Below are 17,736 nucleotides of genomic sequence, written 5' to 3'. Positions count from 1 at the left end.
GCTGCAATCACCATCTACAGTGATTTTGGAGCCCCAAAAAATAAAGTCTGACACTGTTTCCCCATCTATTTCCTATGAGGTGATGGGGCCAGATGCCATGATCTTCGTTTTCTGAATGTTGAACTTTAAGCCAGCTTTTTCACTCTCCTCTTTCACTTTCATCAAGAGGCTTTGTAGTTCCTCTTCACTTTCTGCCATAAGGGTGGTGTCATCTGCATATATGAGGTTATTGATATTTCTCCCAGCTATCTTGATTTCAACTTGTGCTTCTTCCAGCCCAGTGTTTCTCATGATGTACTCTGCATAGAAGTTAAATAAGCAGGGCGACAATATACAGCCTTGACGTACTCCTTTTCCTATTTGGAACCAGTCTGTTGTTCCATGTCCAGTTCTAACTGTTGCTTCCTGACCTGCATATAGATTTCTCAAGAGGCAGGTCAGGTGGTCTGATATTCCCATCTCTTTCAGAATTTTCCACAGTTTATTGTGATCCACACAGTCAAAGGCTTTGGCATAGTCAATAAAGCAGAAATAGATGTTTTTCTGGTACTCTCTTGCTTTTTCCATGATCCAGCGGATGTTGGCAATTTGATCTCTGGTTCCTCTGTCTTTTCTAAAACCAGACTGAACATCTGGAAGTTCATGGTTCACATACTGCTGAAGCCTGGCTAGGAGAATTTTGAGCATTACTTTACTATCATGTGAGATGAGTGCAATTGTGTGGTAGTTTGAGCATTCTTTGGCATTGCCTTTCTTTGGGATTGGAATGAAAACTGACCTTTTCCAGTCCTGTGGCCACTGCTGAGTTTTCCAAATTTGCTGGCATATTGAGTGCAGCACTTTCACAGCATCATCCTTCAGGTTTTGAAATAGCTCAACTGGAATTCCGTCACCTCCACTAGCTTTGTTTGTAGTGATGCTTTCCAAGGCCCGCTGGACTTCACATTCCAGGATGTCTGGCTCTAGGTGAGTGATCACACCATCATGATTATCCGGGTTGTGAAGATCTTTTTTGTATAGTTCTTCTGTGTATTCTTGCCTTAATTTTACTTCTATGCAAATGACAATGTGTGTCTCTTTATTACCCTGGTCATGTAGCAATTGATGCTAAAGAGGCAATGGTGGATGTAGGACTCCTTTTTACTCCCTGTCTACTCTGAAAAAAATTTAAGTAGGACTCCTATTATTCAGTTCAGTTCAGTTCAGTTGCTCAGTCGTGTCTGACTCTTTGCGACCCCATGAATCGCAGCACGCCAGGCCTCCCTGTCCATCACCAACTCCCGGAGTTCACTCAGACTCACATCCATTGAGTCAGTGATGCCATCCAGCCATCTCATACTCTGTCGTCCCCTACTCCTCCTGCCCCCAATCCCTCCCAGCATCAGAGTCTTTTCCAATGAGTCAACTCTTCACATGAGGTGGCCAAAGCACTGGAGTTTCAGCTTCAGCATCATTCCCTCCAAAGAAATCCCAGGGCTGATCTCCTCTATAATGGACTGGTTGGATCTCCTTGCAGTCCAAGGGACTATCAAGAGTCTTCTCCAACACCACAGCTCAAAAGCATCAATCCTTCAGCTCTCAGCTTTCCTCATTAACCAACTCTCACATCCATACATGACTACTGGAAAAACCATAGCCTTGACTAGACAGACCTTTGTTGGCAAAGTAATGTCTCTGCTTTTGAATATGCTATCTAGGTTGGTCATAACTTTTCTTCCAAGGAGTAAGCATATTTTAATTTCATGGCTGCAATCACCATCTGCAGTGATTTTGGAGCCCCCAAAAAGATAAAGCCTGACACTGTTTACACTGTTTCCCCATCTATTTCCCATGAAGCGATGGGACCAGATGCCATGATCTTCGTTTTCTGAATGTTGAGCTTTAAGCCAACTTTTTCACTCTCCTCTTTCACTTTCATCAAGAGGCTTTTGAGTTCCTCCTCACTTTCTGCCATAAGGGTGGTGTCATCTGCATATCTGAGGTTATTGATATTTCTCCCAGCAGTCTTGATTCCAGCTTGTGCTTCTTCCAGCCCAGCATTTCTCATAATGTACTCTGCACATAAGCAAAATAAGCAGGGTGACAATATACAGCCTTGACATACTCCTTTTCCTATTTGGAACCAGTGTGTTATTCCATGTCCAGTTCTAACTGTTGCTTCCTGACCTGAATATAGGTTTCTCAAGAGGCAGGTCAGGTGGTCTGGTATTCCCATCTCTTTCAGAATTTTCCACAGTTTATTGTGATCCACACAGTCAAAGGCTGTGTTTCTTCAAAGATATTTGCTTATATTTTTAGGTAATTCATATTTGTTAGTGAAACTTTATTTGCCACACGTGTGAACAGAAGTCATCAGAAATGTGAACTACCTACCACAAGGCATAAAACAGCAATTAGATAGGATTTTACATGAGGAATTTCTTAACTTTCAAAGAAGAAGGCATATTTGGAAGTACAGTTTCCCCTAATCAGATCTCCTAAATTTCTAGTAAAAAAAAAATTCAAAACCCATCACTACTGTACACAATTCAAGATAAACCACCCAGTTAAAACTCAATCTTATTGCAAGAAATCTTTAGAAAATTTGGACTACTTGTGAAAGAGTTAAGGGCATTCTTCCTATTCTGGGTGTCAGACCTCCACATGCCTACCCTGGGGTGTAAGTAACTGCTCTGAGTGCTTTATGCTAGTGGGAAAGAACTGTTGTTTTTTTTTCTTTTCTTTCTTTTTTTTTTTTTTTTAAAGCAATAAGAAGGAGTAGAGGGCACCACCTTAGTGACAAATCACAGGAGGTGGCTCTCGAAAGGTTGTGAAAACTAGTTTCTCATTGCAGGAACTAGGTTGGGCCACTCCTTCACCCCCCTTCTCAAACACAAATATTTTCATATAATAAAAGCCTGTTTCCCTATGGCTATAACCCAGCCTCCCCTCCTCCGACACCACCATTTTAAAGGGCTCTGTTGCACGAACGTTTTCAAAGCGCCTAGGCTTTAGCTTTCTCTGGCCCGCGTAAAGGTGAGGTGTCCCTTCGGGGGGCTCGCGACTCGCTAGGGGACAAGAAACAGCCACCAGGCTCGCGGCCGGGCGGCCAGCGGCCCGAGCATGCGCCGAGAATGCGTGCAGCTGGCCCTGGCCGCCGCCGCTGCCTCGTCCGGACTTGGCGTGGACTTGGGAGGGACAGCGGCGCTGGGAGGTGGCTTAGCAGAGACTTTCCAGCAACTGCTGCCCAGGACTTTTTTTTTTTTTTTTCCTTTTTCCCAGGAGGCGGCGACGGCGGCTGGGGGTGTCGGGAGGAGAGGAAGAGAAGGAAGCGTCTCCAGTTTGAGCCAATGCAGCCCTGCGGCTGTCCGGGAGGAGCGCCCCTGCCCCGATGAGCCCCCGCCGTGCTTCCCAGACTGTCCCCCGGCGGGATCGGGGCGCGGAGCCCGGTGCGGACGGTGAGTGGCCGCGCGTCTCTCGTCCTTCCTGCCCGCTGTCCCGCCAGCCCGCCGGCGCTGTGTGCTAAACTACTTAGAAGCTGGCTCCGGGGCTCCCAGCCGCCCGCGCTTCCCCGCGCGCCCTGCCGGGGGCGCGCGCCGGGGTGGCGGGGCCGCTGACCGCGCTGGGCTTTGTGCTCCTCCGGCGGCTGGGAGCGCGGGGTCGCGGCCGGGACCCGGGTCGGGGCCGGGGGAGGGGGACATGAATGACTAAGCCGGCGTCTGCACAGCTGCACCGGCCCTAATTCCCCTGCGCCCCTCCGCGCCCCTCCCCGCCCCCCGCCCCCGGCTAATCCATCATTCCGGGGCCGAAACATCATTTCTCACATTCTCCCAGAGAAACCCTAGTCGCCGGGCGGAATCCCAGCTCAGCGCTGCGCCCCCTCCAGTGGCCCGTGTTCACACCGGAGCTGCGGGATGCGGAAGGGGCTGCGGAGGTGGGGGGCGCAGGAACTGTCCCACTGAGAGGGGCACTCGCACCTTCGATGTCGGGGGCGGCATCTGTGACATCTCCGGGGGGCGGAGGGTGGGTGGTGTGCTTTCCAACCTTCGGGACCACTCGGAGCAGGGCTGTCCCAGAGGAGCGGCGTGGATTGAGGGAGGTTTTAAAGAGCGTCTCATCAGAATGCAGAGGACACCGCCGCGTGTCTCCTGAGAACGCAAATCTGGTGCGCGCATTCATTCATCTAGGGAGACGATCTTTTCTCTTCCCAGCAGGTGTTATCTGAAGCCTGTTTAGAACTTCGGGAAGTTTAGGTTACTATTATAACTTTAACAAGTGATTTTCGATGAAGCGATGTCTAGAATGAAATAGGCTTCGGACCAGACCCTGGACCCGGCTGAGGGCGGACAGAGGAGAGATGGGCGGGGGTTGGGGAGCGCGGTGGTCAGGAGTGTCCTGTTCTCCCCCCTCCCTCTCTGCAGATGGCTGCTGTTTAGCCCGTGGGGGTAGGATGTGTTGAAAGGATGGGGCTTCTCTCTCTTGGGGCTCACGATGGCCAGAGAAGATTCTGTGAAGTGCTTGCGCTGCCTGCTCTACGCGCTCAATCTGCTCTTCTGGGTAAGTCAAGCAGCCCACTTGCACCAACAGGTGGGGACGGCTGGCCTCGGTTTCCTGCAGCCACCACATAAAGCGCCAAAGGGCATGGCTAAGCATTAATTAATTACATGCGCTCACACCCTGTATTTTTCGCAGAAGTATATTTTGACCTTTAAATGCCTTTGATCTAGCTCAAGTTCCATTTGTAATTAGAAAAAAGAAATCCACCCCTGGATACCAGTGGCAGTAAAATTAGACCTGAAGTTAATCTAGGGATATAAATAAATGCACGTGCTTGTGCTTGTAGATAAGAAAATTTTGACATACTACTTAGGGAACTGCTTGTTTTCAGGAATTTCAGATAACCGTGCAAGCCATAAATTGTTTCCTTACGTCATCCTATAAAATTTGGTTGGAGCAAGAAGTCTTACTATTTTTTTTTTTTTGGTTGTAGGAATTCATACCCAGATATCCTATTAAGAGACTGCGTAGAGTTTTCTAGGAGATTCCTTATAGTCTGAAAAGGTGGTTTTCATGTAACTATTTCTAAGTTGGCAAAGTTTTAAGGAATTTTGTGTATGCTTTTGGAAAATCCCATAACCATTTAAGGAAATAAAATACATAAAATTTAACAAGCTCATGGAAATCTTTATGCCTTGTGAGTTAGTGACTTTTTATGCTTTGCAGCCAGGCATAAATGTTCAGTAAGTGTTATTAATAATCACATTGTTATTTACAAAACTTATGAGGAAACTATAAAAATTAAGTGTTGCTTTCAGAAGCTGTCAAGTTTAAGCAGATACTTTTTTTGTGTGCCAAATTTGTATTCTATTAATAATTTATATTCAGAATGTTCTGTTGGAATTTTTAATGAGTAATATGTTTATTTGGCTGACCGGCTGGGCTTGAGCAGCTTTTTTGCATTTGGTTATGACATATGGTCTCTAGAGGATGACATTTTGGTTGAACTTATGGATGGTTCCATTTTAAGGTGACAGATTAAGCCTTAGTTCTGCAAGTAATTGGAAAGCTATCAAAACAGGCAACATTTTTTTTCTCAACATGAAAATTAAAGCATATTTGCCACCTGGAAATGTAAAATACCTAATTGATCTTATTGCAGTTTTTAATTCTAAAAATGTACATATTTAAGTGGGTCATTAAATTATCTGCTTACCTATGAAGTATTAAGATCTCTAACACTGTGTCTCTAAAATACGTAATAACGGTTACTCCTGTTTACTAGTTTTTCACTTTTCTGCTTTATGGTTTTTAATTACAGAATCATCACATTTTTATAACTAAAAGGGAATTTAAAGATGATCTGGTTGAACTTCCTTACTTTGGGTATGAGAAAAATAGATGTAGGTTAGTGACTTGCCAAAGGTCAAATAGCCCATTGGTGATAGTGCCAGGAACAGAACTTGGCTTTCTTGCCCCTAGACAGGGCCTTCACTTGGATGATTATTGTGTTTGAACCTTGGAATTACTACGGCGTTTTTTATTCGACAAAGAATAATTTTTTTGGCAATTTTCTCAATAATTTGTATCATGTGTATGTGTTGGGGAGATTCAAATCATTTAACAAAAATATAGCCCTTCTGAGTAATGAAATTTAAAACACCTAGTCCTTAAATTCCTCCAGGCTCTTTGTGTCCCCAGAGAATGTAGAATGTTATTTCTTTGTTGTTATCTGGTACTTGAACACTCTCACTTTCTGTGTGCATCTTCTGATTTATTGAAATTGCTTCCCCTTTTCTCTAGCCCTTCTCTTCTCCAAATATCATCTCTTTGCCACCAAAATAATATGTGGTAACTGCATAGAGTGCATCCCTCTGTATTTTTCTTTATTTCATGAGAAAATATCTTTTCTCTTACCTGTCCACATATACCCATTCAGGTACATTCATCTGTACATTTTTGCTGTTTTTTATTAGGCTGCTTTTTTCATTTGGCTAGAGTTGCAGGAGTGGGATTGCTATGTGAGAGGATATGTGATGATGACAACCAAATAGCTGATATTTATGTAGTTCTTACTATGTTTGCCAGGCATATTTAGTGTCTCAGTTTCCTAGTTGGTGAAATAGGAATGGTAGTTCCTATATTTTAGAGTTGTTGGAAGGATTAGAGTTGATGTACATAAAGCACTTGGGCAGTGCTACTTAATAAGAGCCATCGATGTAGCAGCAGTAGCAATAATTGCTGTAGTACCTGCAGTTGTTACTGCTGCTACCTAATGATGCTCAGTAATAGTCTACTGTAATAAGAAGATTACCAGCTGAGTCAAAGGAATCATTGTATTAGTAATAGTCATTGTTGTAGTAATAGTAGTAACTGTTATTGTTATGACTAATACTACTACTATTTCTACCACTCCTGCATTCCTTTGATCTAGTAATACTGTCCTGGGAATCCATCTCCTACAAATAAAAGTACCCGTATACTCTGTTATAGGTACACAACTATTTGTTGCCAACTTGTTGGTATTATGACACCTTTTGACTTCCACCAATCTGAAAAGTTTAAAATATTATTTCACTGTTACTTTACTTTTTTTCCTCCTCCACTAGCAGTAAGCTTGAGCATCACTTTTATATAAACAAATCATTTTATGTAAACAGATTTTTGTATGTTTTCAGTAGAATTTTTCTCTTGAATTATATATATATTGTTCTTGTGTTCTCTTAAAGCACCTGCCTTTCTTATCTTGGTTAAAGTTTCTTTTTCCATATGGATTTTAAGATTGTTTTGTACAATTAAAAATATGTGTTGGGAGTTTTATCATAGCTGTATGAAACATATACACTAACTTTGGGAACACTGATGTTATTCTTTCAATGATAAAGCTATGTTTGCAGATCCTATATTTCTTTATTGAATGAGAAGCAGTTTTATTCCTTTTACCGGGCACATTCCTGGACATCCTTAGACTAATTTCTCATCTAATTCTCATAATAGCCATGAAAAATGGGAGTGGAGGAGTAGTAAAGAGACGTTACTCAGAGAAGTTCATTCAGTTGTTAGTAAGTTAGCAGAACAGATTCAAAATCTCTTTTTTTTTTTTTCCTCTAAGCGCAGCAGAAGTTTTACTGTTGGGATTGGTGGTGAATTTATTTGCAGCAGAGAAGTAAACATCTTCAGTAGGAAGGGATTAGCTGTCTACCTGCTCATTCCAAGTCCTCCACAGCAGTGCTTCTCAAACCTCCATGTGCCTACAAATCACCTGGGCATCTTATTAAAATGCAGATTCTGATTTGGCACCCCTGGGGTTGGGCCTGAGAACCTGCATTCCTAAAAGCCTTTCTGTGATGCTATTGCCTCTGGTCTGAGTGCCAAACTTGGAAGAGCAAGGCTTTAATCCTTGCTTTTAGTTCTTTTGGAATTAGAAGCAGAACAAACCAGTGTGGCATGAACTTGAGTTTATCATGAGGATAGAGAGAATGATTTTGTTCTGGTGTCTGGTTTTGTGGGATTGAGATAACTGCTCTTGTTACCTTTGGGAACAAAAGCTGTATCCTTTTACTTTTCACCTAGCATTTCTTGTTTCTGTTGCTGAGTTGTGCCTGGCTCTTTGGGACCCTGTGGACTATAGCCCACCAGTCTCCTCTGTCCATGGGATCTCCCAGGCAAGAATACTGGAGTGGATTGCCATTTCCTTCTCCAGAGGATCCTCCCAACTCAGGCATCAAACCCGAGTCTCCTGCATTGGCAGGCAGATTCTTTACTGCTGAGCCACCAGGGAAGCATTAAACATAGACTAGCACTTAATGTCGGAGAAGGCAATGGCACCCCACTCCAGCACTCTTGCCTGGAAAATCCCATGGACGGAGGAGCCTGGTAGGCTGCAGTCCATGGGGTCGCTAAGAGTCGGACACGACTGAGCGACTTCACTTTCACGTTTCGCTTTCATGCATTGGAGAAGGACATGGAAACCCACTCCAGTGTTCTTGCCTGGAGAATCCCAGGGATGGGGGAGCCTGGTGGGCTGCCGTCTATGGGGTCGCACAGAGTCGGACACGACTGAAGCGACTTAGCAGCAGCAGCAGCAGCAGCACTTAATGTAGACTTTTATGCTATTTACTTCCACTATACTGATATCTTCTCCCCTTCTCTACCAAACGAGAATTTTAAGGAAAGAAAAATAAATTTTATTTGGAAAAACACTGAGGACCTATACAATTTTGGTTTTGTGTTCTGGGAGTTGGATATCAAGCTGATTCTTTTTGGTAAAATTATATCTTGCATATTTAATTTTTAAGTGGGAGGTATAGATAGACCTATCGAAGAGGAAACAATTCACAGAGTATTCAGGATCACAGTTGCACCAAATTCATTCATTGCTATGTATCTGGTCACCTTGATTCACCATCTGTTGAGTGGCTCTTTTACTTAAAGAAGCATGAGACTACTTCAGCTGTATCGGAGTGGGCAGAAAGATCTGGACCTCTGAGGTCTGTCATGAGTTTTGTGGGTTTGTAATGGGGAAGGGCACATGAGACAGAGGGAATATGAACAAACTGCCCGAAGAGCTCTTCTGAGACCATGATTCACGTTCTGGCCACGATGGAGCAAGGAAATGGGTTATTTTAACCTCAAATGTATCACACTTTTCCTTTCTAAATGACATATTATTTCATAAGTGAAAGCTTTCCTCCATTTTAAAGAACTTCTGTGGCTTTATCGCATGAGTGTTTGCCATTCTTAGATGATAATTTTCTGCTATTGGAAATATGAATGCATATGTTCTTTTTGGAAATTCCTGAAATTGGTGAACACAACATTCCTCACACGTTTGTTTATTATTTCCTATAAGTATAATATCCCATCTGTATTAAAGTCTCTTTTCTCACCAGCAGATAGGAGGCATTGTTGCTATAACCAAAGATAGTAGCAAGAGAGAGGAACTACTCTTGGTGAAATATGAAAAAAAATTTATAAAAGCAAGCTTAAAAAGTAGACAGGAAATCTGGTTCACACTTTTGGGATCCGTACAAGCTAGATGAAAAAAACAGAAGGCTCTATGTTTGGTTTCTTTTTCTGCAGCTCTCTGTAGTGAATCTTAGGTGTTTGACCCATGAAGACCCTAAAGAGGTTCTTGGCAAGTGGGTGTTTGCATTCACACAGCATTTATACAGTCATATGAAAATACTACTTTTAAAATTGATGCTATTCCCCCCGCCCAGCTTTATACTATGAAAGGCATTCCAGTTTACTTTAACTCTTCCTAAGGAATAGTGGGGAGCCCTCCAAGAAATGTCAGTGCTTTTTAAAAATAAACATTAAGTAAACTTTAGTCTCAGGGGCAACGCTAATACATTTTTTTTTTTAATGCAGTTGGCTCAGCTGAGCAAAGACAGGCCACTGCATGCTTCTTAAGGAAGCGTTTCAAGGAGAAGGGCATGGAGGTTTCTTTGGGGCACAGTCTTGCTGTCAGCTGGACTCATAGGCCCCTCGCTCATCATCTCCACTCAGAACAGTCACAGTCATGGCTTCGAAGAAACCATGGTGTAGAACAAGGCCATTCCCCCTTCTTTGACTGGCAGTGTCTATGGAGTAACCAGATTTATTGTGGAAATCAGGCCAAGTTTGATAGTTAAGTTAAAGGGATCATCTCTCTTGATAATGATGCCAGGATAACAGGGGTTCAAAGCGGAGCCATCTTGGTCAGAGCAGGATGTATGGCCACCTGTCTGCAGGGCAACACGATCTGTAGAAACTATTAGCACCGTTCCAAGGTGCTATTGATTTATTCAGGCCTAATTAGCAGATGCTCATGCTTAAACGATGCCCACAAGTAATCTCCGGAACTCATTTCAGCCATCATTTACAATGCCTGCTCTTTCACAGCGTTTACCAACAGTCTTATCTGTTTGCTCTTTTCTGCTGCTGCTCCCGGTGCTAGAAGGGAAGCTGGTTGAGGCGTGAACTGATTAAAAAGCAGAGGGGAGCAGGCCTGGAAACGTGAAATGGGCATGTTCCTGGGAAGTCCTTGCCTTGGGCTACCAGCTTCCAAATGATCAAAAACTGATTTACCTTTACATTTGAATAAATAACAGTTAGAGTCTTTTTGTTTTTTAAGAAAAAAGGGAATTTTAAGAGCACCTAGTTCAATTTCTTCATTTTCAACATGAGCAAACAGAGTTTCTAAAAGTTTGAATTACTTGTCCAAGTCCTCTGTAGAGACAGAAATGTAACTAAGTTCCTGGTATCTGTTCCCCATTCTGCTCTCTGCTAACAGATTTGACATAAAAAGAGAAGTTTAGGTAGGTGGCTTTAGACATCTGTCAGCCTTGAGCAGAAATGACTGGTGTTACTGTCACTTTATATGAGATTATATATTATGTGTGTCAGACAGCTGAAGGATGTAAATGGCTGTTTTTTGACTGTGACCTTACTATTTGGTAGAAACTATACATATACATTTCATAATAAATTCTGATTTAGAAAACTTGATTTTCATTTTTTACATGATTAGATTCAAGCAAAGCCAGTATGTAGCAGCAACATAGCACATTTCATTTTTATAAATATTTGTTGAGAGCTCACATTTTCTAAATGTTTTTGCAAGACAGAAGGTGGCAAAGGACCTGCCAAATAGTACATTAAATATATTTCTTTAGAGTAATATTTGTGAGGACTTTCCTGGCGGTCCAGTGGTTAAGACTTTACCTTCAGTGTTCAGGGTGCAGGCTGGATCCCTGGTCAGGGAGCTAAGCTCCCACATGCATTGTGGCAAAAAAAAAAGAACAAAACAGAAAATAGAAGCAATATGGTAACAAATTCAATAAAGACTGTGAAAATAGTTCACATAAAAAAGAATCTTAAAAAAGTAATATTTGTGTTATTTTCTAAATATTTCTTGAACTGCAGTTAATATTTATTGGAGAAGATGTAAGCAGCTATGAATCTTACTACATGTGATAAAATGCACTAATAATTTAGTCATCATGAAAGGCAGTTGAAGAATTATTTTAAGTTGCAAAATTAGTGGACAATAGCATTATTAGTTGGAGAAGGCAATGGCAACCCACTCCAGTACTCTTGCCTGGAAAATCCCATGGGCAGAGGAGCCTGGTGGGCTGCAGTCCATGGGGTCATGAAGAGTCGGACACGACTGAGTGACTTCCCTTTCACTTTTCACTTTCATGCATTGGAGAAGGAAATGGCAACCCACTCCAGTGTTCTTGCCTGGAGAATCCCAGGGACGGGGGAGCCTGGTGGGCTTCCGTCTATGGGGTCGCACAGAGTTGGACACGACTGAAGCGACTTAGCAGCAGTAGCAGCAGCAGCATTATTAGTAAGGAGTCCTAAATTACTTGCATAATTTGTCCTTCTGGATTTAATAACATCGGGATTAGATATTGAGGTGACTGAATCTCATTTTAGCTTGGTTTCTTGCTATAGTATGTACTGTATTCATTGTTACCATTATTATTTTCTCAACCCTAGTGAGTAAAATCGTTCTGAGAATTGAACTGTTCTCATACACTTAACGTGGCTGGAAATAATGTCATAATAAAAAGCAGCTTCTTTTCGGAATTGCTTGCTTTCTCTGAGATCAAGCTTGTGTTGGTGTTATTTATTTTGCCTGATAACTCTAAGCACAGTTGTGACACTTGGATAACTACAGTGAAAAAAAGCAGTTGGGCAAAGTAGAATACAACGTTTGTAGTTTAAAGGACTTTTGAGAACACTTAAGCCAGCTTCTGACCTGATATATAAATTTCTGATCATGTAATGTGGCAAGCGTCTCTCTTCTGGAAAACGTCCAGTGATAGAAAGCTCGGTTCTACTTAAAGCATCTCCTGATTTTGCTGAGCTTCTCCATTAGTTAGCTTATGTGACAAGTTGAAATCATCTTCCTTTAATTATGTTCTCATTCATTCATCTAACATGTAGCAGGTCTCACTCCTGGGCCTGGTACTCTATTGTGAGAGGAAGCTAGAGGCAGTGGTCTGTGACCTCTAGTGGATGAGGCACCAATAGGTCGGTGCTCTGAAGCCTAGACAAGAACACTGACTCTGGGTAAGGAGGGAGCTGGGAGAAAATCTTCGTATTTGAACTGGTCTTTAAGGATAAGGTTGCTCTGCTCCTGAGATGGACAGGCTGGGGCAGAATTGCATTTCAGGCAGAGGGAACTACAGGGACAAAGACATAGGTACATATCAGAGAAGCAGAAGCTGGACTTTGGTCATCCAAGGACAGAATGTGTGTGGGAAGGAGCTGGCAGGAAATAAGTTGAAGGAAGAGGTCAAAGGGTAACTGGAGAGGGCCCTGTGTGTCTGCTGCAGAATTTAAACTATATTCTCTAGGAGAGAGCTGGAGGAAGCAGAACTGAGAGATGGCAAGGAGCCATAAGGGGCAGCTATTAGAGCTTTATAAGCAGAAGAACTTGATTTGCGTTTTATAAAGCTAACTGAAGGGTGAATTTGAGGTGAAATCCATGGACTTGGAGAGTCCTATTTAAGATGATTATAATTGCCTGGCAAGAGGTTGAGGGCCTGGACTAGCCAGAAGTGGCAGGAAAGGGGGAGGAATTCACCAGGCGTGTTGCAGGAACAATCTGCAGGATTTGAAAGTAATGAGATGTAGACTGAGGAAGAGGGAGAGGCTCAGGCTGCCTGCCAAGGTGCCAGTGAATGTGACTGAAGCATTGATTATACCATTTACTGAGAAAAGAAGAACAGTGGGAGGGACATACAGGTTTCCAGAAGAATGACGATGAGTTCAGTTTTAGAGATGCCAGAAACAAGAATGGCTGTGGAAGTTCAGTAGATGGTTCTATTGCAAGGCTGCCTTTTCCCTCCATTTGTTAGACCTTCACATAGTGGAAGATTCCATTTTTGAACTGATTTAGGAGTTGTCTCCTAAACTGACAGAGATTAAGAGAAAGCCCTGAGGTCAAAAGTGGCTTGAGATAGTAATAGTATGTAAAAGAATCCTGCTCTTTTTTCATCCCTGGAATCCTCTATGAAGTTGGACTTGCTATTATACTGTTTTATATGGGAGGAAACTGAAGCTTAGGAAAGGGTAAGTGACACACCCAAAGTCATACAGATGGAAAGGAGCAGAGCTGAACTCAAATTCAAACCAAGACTTTTGGATTCAATGGCATCTCATGGTCATTGTCATCAAGACCGCATGACGTACAAACAATGACCTCTAGGATCTTTGATCTGGCCCCTGTCTGGCTTTTCATGCCTGCCCTGTTCCGGTCTCCCTTCCTTGAACACATCCTGCTGCCTTCCACTCTGGGACTTTCTGACTGGAATGTTCTTTTCAGCCCCCCTTTCCCTAATGAACTTGATAATTATCCTTTAGATCTTAGCTGTCTGGAGAAGGCCCTTTGACCCCATGGACTAGGTCAGCCACCTTAAAACGAGTTTCTACAGTAACTCTTATTATTCCTTCGTCTTAATTATAGTTTACAGTTACACATTTATGTCTCTCATGAGTTGACTAACATGTGACCTCTTCACTTAGTACAAAATTTCAACATAGATTTAAGAGGGTGCCTGCTATTGCCAATCAGTATATCTCCAGTTCATTGCACAGTCCCTGACAGAGAGCAGCTGATCAGTATATATTTTTTGAAAGAATCACTTCAGAACCATGCTTTTAACCATTCTACCATATTAGAAATGTTTTTGAATATGCTGTTTTTAGAAAAACAATTTTTGTTATGAATGGATGTTAGTTACTCAGTTGTGCACGACTCTTTGCGACCCCATGGACTGCAGCCCACCTGGCTCCTGTCCATGAGATTTTCCAGGCAAGGGTACTGGAATGGGTTGCCATTGCCTTCTCCAGGGAAGTTATGAATGGAAGTACTGTTTATATAATGACAACCACTGATACTATATTATGCAAAATGAAGAATCTGATCATTTATTGCTACCTGTCTTGAAAGTGAAAGTGTTAGTTGCTCAGTCATGTCCTACTCTTTGTGACCCCATGGACTGTGGCCTCAGTCCATGGATTTTCTCCAGGCAAGAATACTAGAGTGGGTATCCATTCCCTTCTCCAGGGGATTTTCCTGACCAGGGATCAAACCCAGGTCTCTTGCATTGCAGGCAGATTCTTCACTGTCTGAGCCACAAGCCCTAATACCTGTCTTAGAGCTATGATAATTGAAAATTGGCTCAACAGCCTGTGAGAAATTAAAACATGGAGAAATCAATATCAGTTATTATTCTGAAGAATGGTAGAAGAGAGGATTATTGATAACTGCCAAAGAATTAAGGTGAATAAATAAAATGGCACCATGGTAGAATTTCCTGACCTCCTTAGACATATAAGTTATTTGAACACCCACATATAGCCAAGTAGAGGGAGACCATTTAGCCTCAGATTTAATCAAATGGTCCATGGTCCCCTGCTAGCTCTGTGTGTTGTAATAGGTTCTGTGTAAGGCCAATAGATCAGAAGATAACTGTTATTGAAAATGGCTTCTCTGGTAGCTCAGCTGGTAAAGAATCCACCTGTAATACAGGAGACTTGGATTTGATCCCTGGGTTGGGAAGATCCCCTGGAGAAGGGAATGGCTACCCACTCCAGTATTCTGGCCTGGAGGATTTCATGGACAGTAGAGCCTGGCAGGCTACAGTCTATGAGGTTGCAAAGAGTCAGACATGACTGAGAGACTTTCACTTCACTTCACTTCACTTCAAGGTCAACAGATCAGAGGATAACTGTCATTGAAAATGTCGTGTGTTATACTTGAAGATCCTGAGCGACAGAGTACAGTTCTCATCATGGTGGGCCAAGGGGGGAAGCATGGGGTCCATCACAAGGCAGGGAGAGAAGGGCTCTGGGCAAGTACTTTTACTGGGGCTTCTTCAAGAAGGAACTGGCAAGGCAGGGTAAGTAGGTTTCGGATTGGCTAATTTGAATACTTTCAGCAGCCTCTTTCCCTAGTTATCTGGCACGTGGACCTTGTGGTGATTTGGGCAGGTGTAGAGTGGCCTGGAATGAAAGAGCTTGATAAAGGAGTGGTTGGGAGTGTGGGCTCTGGATTGGTTGGTTTGTATTTAAAAATGAAAACTATGTTCCTTAGAGAAGGACTCCTCCTAAGGGCAGGTAGAAGGTGGCCAAGGCAAGGTGATTCAGGCATATTATCGGTTTGTCCAGACCACGATGTGTCCAGCATGAGCATGTAGAACGATGGTAAAGCATCAAGCTTACAGAAGCTAGAAGCACAGTTAATACGCTGTGACAGAGCCCCTGGGAACTCTTATTAGGTTTACAATCTGTTCTTCACTCCCAACAGGAATGAGGATGGTAATGTGTGTGCTCACAAGTGTGTCACTCAGTCATGGCCCACTCATTGCCACAGCCTGCCAGGCTCCTCCAGACAAGAATGCTTGAGTGGGTTGCCATTTCCTACTCCAGGGGATCTTCCCAGTGCAGGGCTTGAACCCGGGTCTCTTGTGTCTCCTGCACTGGCATGTGAATTCTTTACCACTGAGCCACCTGGGAAACCCATACAAAGTATTTTTGAGGATGGTAATAACTGGCCTAATTCTCCTCTGAGCTGTGGTCCAGAGGTTCTTAACCTGTTTTAGGCCGTTGAGCCCTGAGCCTTCATTCAGCAAGGAATGCTCAGATTGAGCCTGGCCACGACAGACAGACAATCCTCGTGCTACTCTCTGCTCCTCGTCTCCTTTGAAACAGAAACCCTCCACTCTACTTAAGCTCCTCCCCTGGTTGTGGAGCATAATGCTTCTTTCTACATTTGGAAGGTAGTTAGTGACTAACTCTGAAGCTTCAGAGATGAAGGCCTGGATTTGAATCCAGCTCTACCATTCAGAATCTGCAAGACCTTGAACAAGTTTTCATGTCACATTTTACACTGTAATTATTTAGAAGCTCCACAGAGGCGGAGATCTTGCTTCTTTTAGGCATTTTTGGGTCTGGGACTCTAATACAGGGAATACAAGGCAGATTGTTGATGCTGAGTAAATGAAGTCGTTCCCCTTACCCTCGGTTTCATTTTCTGTAGTTTCAGTCAGACACGGTCAACCGTGGTCCTAAAATAGTAGATGGAAAATTCCAGAAATCAACAATTCATAAGTTTTATGTAGTTCTAAGAAGCAGGATGAAGCCTCCCAGGGTCAGGCCTCGGATGTGGCTCATCCCTTTGTCCACTGTAGCCGTGCTGCAGATGAGAGTCGCCCATTAGTATATACAGGATTTGAGACACTCTGTGGTTTCAGGCATCCGCTGGATTTCTGACAAGATATCCTCTTTGGATAAGGGGGGATCTACTGTATTTGCAGCCAGATGAAGACACATAAGGTTACCAGTTGGTTTTCCAGGCAGGCGACTATGTTTTACTGTACAAGAGGTCACAGAGCTCCAGGTGTTGTGCTTACCTGGGAGCCCTTATTGAGAAAGCGTGTTTTATGGCCATTCTTGGAGTCAGTAAAGACTCATTCCTGTCTTGTATGTTCATTATTTCAGCATTTAAAGAAAACTTCCAACATAATGGTAATCAATGTTCATTAAGATGCCAGAAATTATTAAAAATCAAATTAAGCTGAAATTCACTCTATTGCACTTAAGATAAGGCACATTTGAGAAAAATTTCTGAAAGACCTTTAGAACTTAGGCTTAACCTTCAGCCTTTAGAAAAACCTCCCAGGCAGACTCGTTTTAAACATATTCTAGCTAGTAGCTGTTTAATTTTGTTTTTTTAATTATGGACAATTTAAAATGCCCAGAAGTAGAGAGCACAGTATAATTAATCCCCAGTTACCCACACAACCTCCACTTCCCACTTAACTCCCATGCATCATGATTATTTATTAAACCATTCAGCATGTATCTCTAAAAGGTAAAGATTCTTTTAAAAAAGTAATACCATTGTCATATCTATAATAATAAATAATAATTTCCTAATATTTTCAAATACCCAGTCATGTTAAAATATCCCCCATCATCTCATAAATGGTTCTTTGTGGTTGGTTCATTTAAATCAGGATCCAAACCAGGTCAACATGGCCTTGGACAATCTCTTTTAAGTTAAAAGTTTCACCTTACATCTTTTTATTCCACTTGCCAGCTTTTTTGTTTTTAATTGGAGCATAATTGCTTCACAATATTGTATTAGTTACTGCTCTAGAATAAAGTGAATCAGCTGTAAGTATACATAGAGCCCCTCCCTCTTGAGCCTCCCTTCCACACCCCACCATCCCACCCCTCTAGGTCATCACAGAGCAC

At 42.7% G+C, this 17,736-nt stretch overlaps 2 protein-coding genes across 8 annotated transcripts in view; one reads left to right on the top strand and one right to left on the bottom strand.

Annotated features, from left to right (window-relative positions):
* Positions 1-2,716: 2,716 nt before the first annotated feature.
* LOC138438897 (collagen alpha-1(I) chain-like) lies at positions 2,717-16,544 on the bottom strand. The gene is made up of 2 exons (XM_069586915.1): positions 16,496-16,544; positions 2,717-4,207 (listed from the first exon to the last, which is right to left on the bottom strand). The coding sequence occupies exon 2, from the start codon at positions 3,794-3,796 to the stop codon at positions 2,984-2,986; it is 813 nt and encodes a 270-aa protein (XP_069443016.1). The 5' UTR covers positions 3,797-4,207; positions 16,496-16,544; the 3' UTR covers positions 2,717-2,983.
* The window catches only part of TSPAN12 (tetraspanin 12), a 67,151-nt gene continuing 52,283 nt past the window's right edge, over positions 2,869-17,736 (top strand). Inside the window, exons 1-3 of one of the 7 annotated variants that reach the window (XM_069586907.1) lie at positions 2,869-3,015; positions 3,262-3,437; positions 4,401-4,536. In XM_069586907.1, the coding sequence (XP_069443008.1) occupies positions 4,471-4,536 (66 nt within the window). In that variant the 5' untranslated portion in view covers positions 2,869-3,015; positions 3,262-3,437; positions 4,401-4,470. Of the gene's footprint in view, positions 3,016-3,144; positions 3,438-3,570; positions 4,145-4,400; positions 4,537-17,736 lie in introns of those variants that run through there. The other 6 variants (XM_069586912.1, XM_069586908.1, XM_069586913.1 and 3 more) reach the window with 6 other exon arrangements.

This window comes from Ovis canadensis, chromosome 4 (genome assembly GCF_042477335.2).
Source record: "Ovis canadensis isolate MfBH-ARS-UI-01 breed Bighorn chromosome 4, ARS-UI_OviCan_v2, whole genome shotgun sequence".
Lineage (NCBI taxonomy): Eukaryota > Metazoa > Chordata > Mammalia > Artiodactyla > Bovidae > Ovis > Ovis canadensis.
This window is presented reverse-complemented; position numbering and strand designations above follow the sequence as displayed.

Bases quoted from the DNA above. Each gene is read 5' to 3' on its own strand.
- LOC138438897 (XM_069586915.1), bottom strand. From the start codon at position 3,796: ATGATGTTTCGGCCCCGGAATGATGGATTAGCCGGGGGCGGGGGGCGG.